General features: G+C 38.8%; 1 protein-coding gene across 1 annotated transcript; it reads left to right on the plus strand.

Annotated features, from left to right (window-relative positions):
- Positions 1–485: 485 nt before the first annotated feature.
- cnpy4 (canopy FGF signaling regulator 4) lies at positions 486–3,160 on the plus strand. Its single transcript, XM_044021991.1, has 6 exons — positions 486–662; positions 751–877; positions 1,510–1,606; positions 1,847–1,969; positions 2,140–2,257; positions 2,592–3,160. Exons 1-6 carry the CDS (start codon positions 563–565, stop codon positions 2,738–2,740), a joined length of 714 nt encoding a protein of 237 aa, XP_043877926.1. The 5' UTR covers positions 486–562; the 3' UTR covers positions 2,741–3,160.
- Positions 3,161–3,519: the final 359 nt, after the last annotated feature.

Consider the following 3,519-nt stretch of genomic DNA (forward strand, 5'->3'; position numbering starts at 1 on the left):
CAATACTACAAAGATTTTAGAGTGAAAAAACTGTACAGTGATTAAAAAATAATTTCATGTCAAATGCATATTCTTGTAATGAAAACGGGTACACATTACACAATATTAAGGAACAAAGTTGTGATAGTTATTCGATTTCGATTTAAAAAGTGCTAATGTGAGACATAATCTATCACAATATTTATAAAGTAATTAGGTTTCTGAAACTGCATTTCAATTATTTATCCCATTTAAAGACGTGCTTTCAAACGTGCACTGAGATACTGCGCTGCAGGGTGTTTTATTTTGAAAATCGGATGTTGACATCCGTACAAATCAGCCTTATTCATTAGTTCATGTGGTTTTTGCAGTAAAAGCTTTTGTCAGACAATTTGAACACGGAGAAATGTGTCACAAAATAATACTCTACATGACTTTCTCTTTGAGGAGATAAGAGCTCGACTTTTCTTTCATCTACCGTCTCCCCTGAAATCCAAAATCGGGCATCGATTACGCATGCGCATGGGCTAGTTGCCGATGTGGCTCCGGAAGCAGTAAAGTTTCAGCTTTTCTGCCGGTTTTTATGCAAACTGACGCAATGAATGTTTTTGTTTTGGCATTGTTTTGTTTCTGTGGCTTCGTCGCAGCAGATGAAGACGAGAGGCTGCCAAATAAATGCGAAGGTAGGACGAGAAAGCTACGCCTGGTAGCTCGTGTCTGTTTACAAACGTGCGGACGGCTCATGTTCGTGTTTGTTTTGGTGTCTGTCAGTGTGTAAGTTCCTCACAGTAGAGCTGCAGGACGCTCTGGCGAAAACCGGCCGCTCCAAAGAAGTGCTGGAGGTGGGAGAAGTGCTGGACACAGGGAAGAGGAGGAGGAAGATCAAATACAACACCTCGTGAGTTAAATTCTGTCTTGGGGACGAGGACACACCCACAAACACAACATCTTACAAGTAAACATCGGACTTTTCAAAATGTCTCCAGCTCCATTAATGATGTTTGAAAGAAATGCGTTCTATTATTCAATGTTACGTTTGCACAGCAGCCATGTTGACAGGACACAGTGGGGGTTCACAGGTGTAGACAATCACACTAATGATGGCTGAGTTCCATTTAGCTTTACTTTGAGGGTCACTTCCAGGATACGTGCTGTTTCATTGTCCTGACTTATATGAATGGAAAACTGATTAATCATTATTGTTTACATCCTTTTTGGGATGGCCATAGTCGTTTGACACATTTGGAAAAGTGAGGGGTCAGTGGAGGAGTCTTTGTTGCAGTCTCACCATAACATGTGATTTTTATTATTGTTCAGGCTCATGAGTGTCGAGAGAAGGAGAAATCCAACACTCCAGTCAATTTTGTTTTTAAATGTTTTATTTATTCACAAATTGAGCAGCCACTTGGTGTCACTGGAGAGAAAAATGTGCTTTTAAGGGGAGGGGAAAAGAGGCGATATACTCATACTGAGCTTTATGTGTCAAATGTGACCCTTTAATACTAATCCACTTTCTTTGAATTGTTTCAGGGAAACTCGGCTGACTGAGGCGTTAGATGACATATGTGAGCGCATCCTGCAGTATAGTGTTCATGCAGAAAGACCTGGCAGCCTTCGATATGCCAAGGTGAAGTGGTTTGTTTGCATTGTAAATTAAAACACTTTATCTCCTCTATTTGTCCTATTTTATCTTTAAAATGTATTTTTGTGCTGTTTTTATATTTGTAAAGCTCTCTGAATGACCTGACCACATTATAATATTTGAAGTGGATGAAAGTGTGATATATAAATACATTTCATTTTTCATCAGTTGCAAACATTTAATTTGTGAAACAAACTGACAGCTGGGTATTTGGTGTAAATCTAGGGCACCAGTCAGACCATGGCAACTCTGAAGAACCTAGTCCACAAAGGAGTGAAAGTGGATTTAGGTCTGCCGTACGAGCTGTGGGACGAGCCTTCAGTAGAGGTGTCGGACATGAAAAAACAGGTCAGGTTCCGGGGGTCTTCTTTTGAATGATTTTGGGAACATTAAAACAGAATGTTTCTAACTTCAGTAACGATAGAAAAACACGTCCAAAACCAAAAAGTAACCAACTATTAATTATTGTTATAATGAAAGTTGTGATACGAGTGAATGTGCTGGTGTGTGTCGTGCAGTGTGAGACGATGCTGGAGAAGTATGAGGAGGTGGTGGAGGACTGGTACTTCCATCATCAGGACCAGAGACTGGAGAACTTCCTCTGTGAGAGCCACGTCCTCCAGATTTCGGATCGAGGTAGGAGACGTTGTGAACTACTCTGTCTCTCATTTGACTAAATATGTACACACATTTATGTAGAAATGCAGTAAGTGGTTTTTGAGGAAGAAACTAATAGAAAATAACCAACATCTATTTTTTTCCTCTAAAACTAAACAGTTAATGAAGGCAAAGCGCTTTAGTCCTAGAAAGAGTAGAGAGCGATATTAGGGTCCATGCATTACAATATACAATCTCTGAAATCTAAACATCAAAATCAACTCGGCTTTATTTTCCCCATGTGGAAATCTAGTATGTTCCTAAAAGCTCCTCCTCTTCATCCTGATTGTGTGTTTTTTTCACCTTCTCTCAGAATGTCTAAACGAGATGTGGAAAGGAGACGTGGGACGAAAAGGAGGGGACGAGGACAAGGCAAGCAACAGTGCAGAGGAAGACGGAGCTGATGGCAGCACAGAAGAGGAAAGGGAGGGAAAGAAGACGCATGACGCTTCAGAGCTATGAGACAATTCGTTTTGGTTTTTTTAAAAGGAGAAAAGCATAAAACAACACAAAACCTCAGCTTTAGGCTTTTGTTTGGAAAATTCTATGGACAGAAACTGAACATTTCCAGCTTCTTAAAAGTTGAAAATGAATAATTTGACACAAATCTGAGATTTGTTGTCGGCACCATTTCTGGTTTACATTGACCATTGTAACTTTGTTCAAGTTCACACTAACAAAATGTGTCTTATTTTTTTATAATAAATGGTGTTTATCTTTTATAAACTGTTGCACCTTTTTAAAACGCACTCATATATTGGAGTACTTTCAGTGTTATATCATGTTTACAATTATGCCAACATTATATGGTACATATATCTGCCATTTTGAAATGCAATATGTATAGTTTTTTTATGTCGAATAAAACGTTTTTAATAGTTATTTTGCTTGTGTGCTTTTTTTTTCTAAAGAAAAATCTTTTTCATGAAAAATTACAGCAGTGTGCAGTTTTTACAAGAAACTCACTTGAATCAAAGCAGAACAAGGCAAAACAACCCAAACACTGTTGGGACGACAACAGCAAAGCTTTGTGGTTAAATGTCACAAGGACAGAGGTTTGGATAAAAGCTCATCTGTCTGAAACTGGTCACTGTTTGTTGAGACTTTACAAAGCCAGCTTTAAATACAGCGAACACAAAGTGATGTTCAGTGAGCCGCGTGATTATTCAAAATAAAATGTCAGCTTAACTGTGGAGCATGCAAATATTGGAAACCATGTGTGCAACAAACCTGGGGCCAAA

Source organism: Solea senegalensis, linkage group LG3 (assembly GCF_019176455.1).
Source record: "Solea senegalensis isolate Sse05_10M linkage group LG3, IFAPA_SoseM_1, whole genome shotgun sequence".
NCBI lineage: Eukaryota > Metazoa > Chordata > Actinopteri > Pleuronectiformes > Soleidae > Solea > Solea senegalensis.

Coding starts and splice junctions, on each gene's coding strand:
- cnpy4 (XM_044021991.1), top strand. CDS start 563: ATGCAAACTGACGCAATGAATGTTTTTGTTTTGGCATTGTTTTGTTTC. Junction 663..750: donor GCTGCCAAATAAATGCGAAG/GTAGGACGAGAA, acceptor GGTGTCTGTCAG/TGTGTAAGTTCCTCACAGTA. Junction 2,258..2,591: donor CCTCCAGATTTCGGATCGAG/GTAGGAGACGTT, acceptor ACCTTCTCTCAG/AATGTCTAAACGAGATGTGG.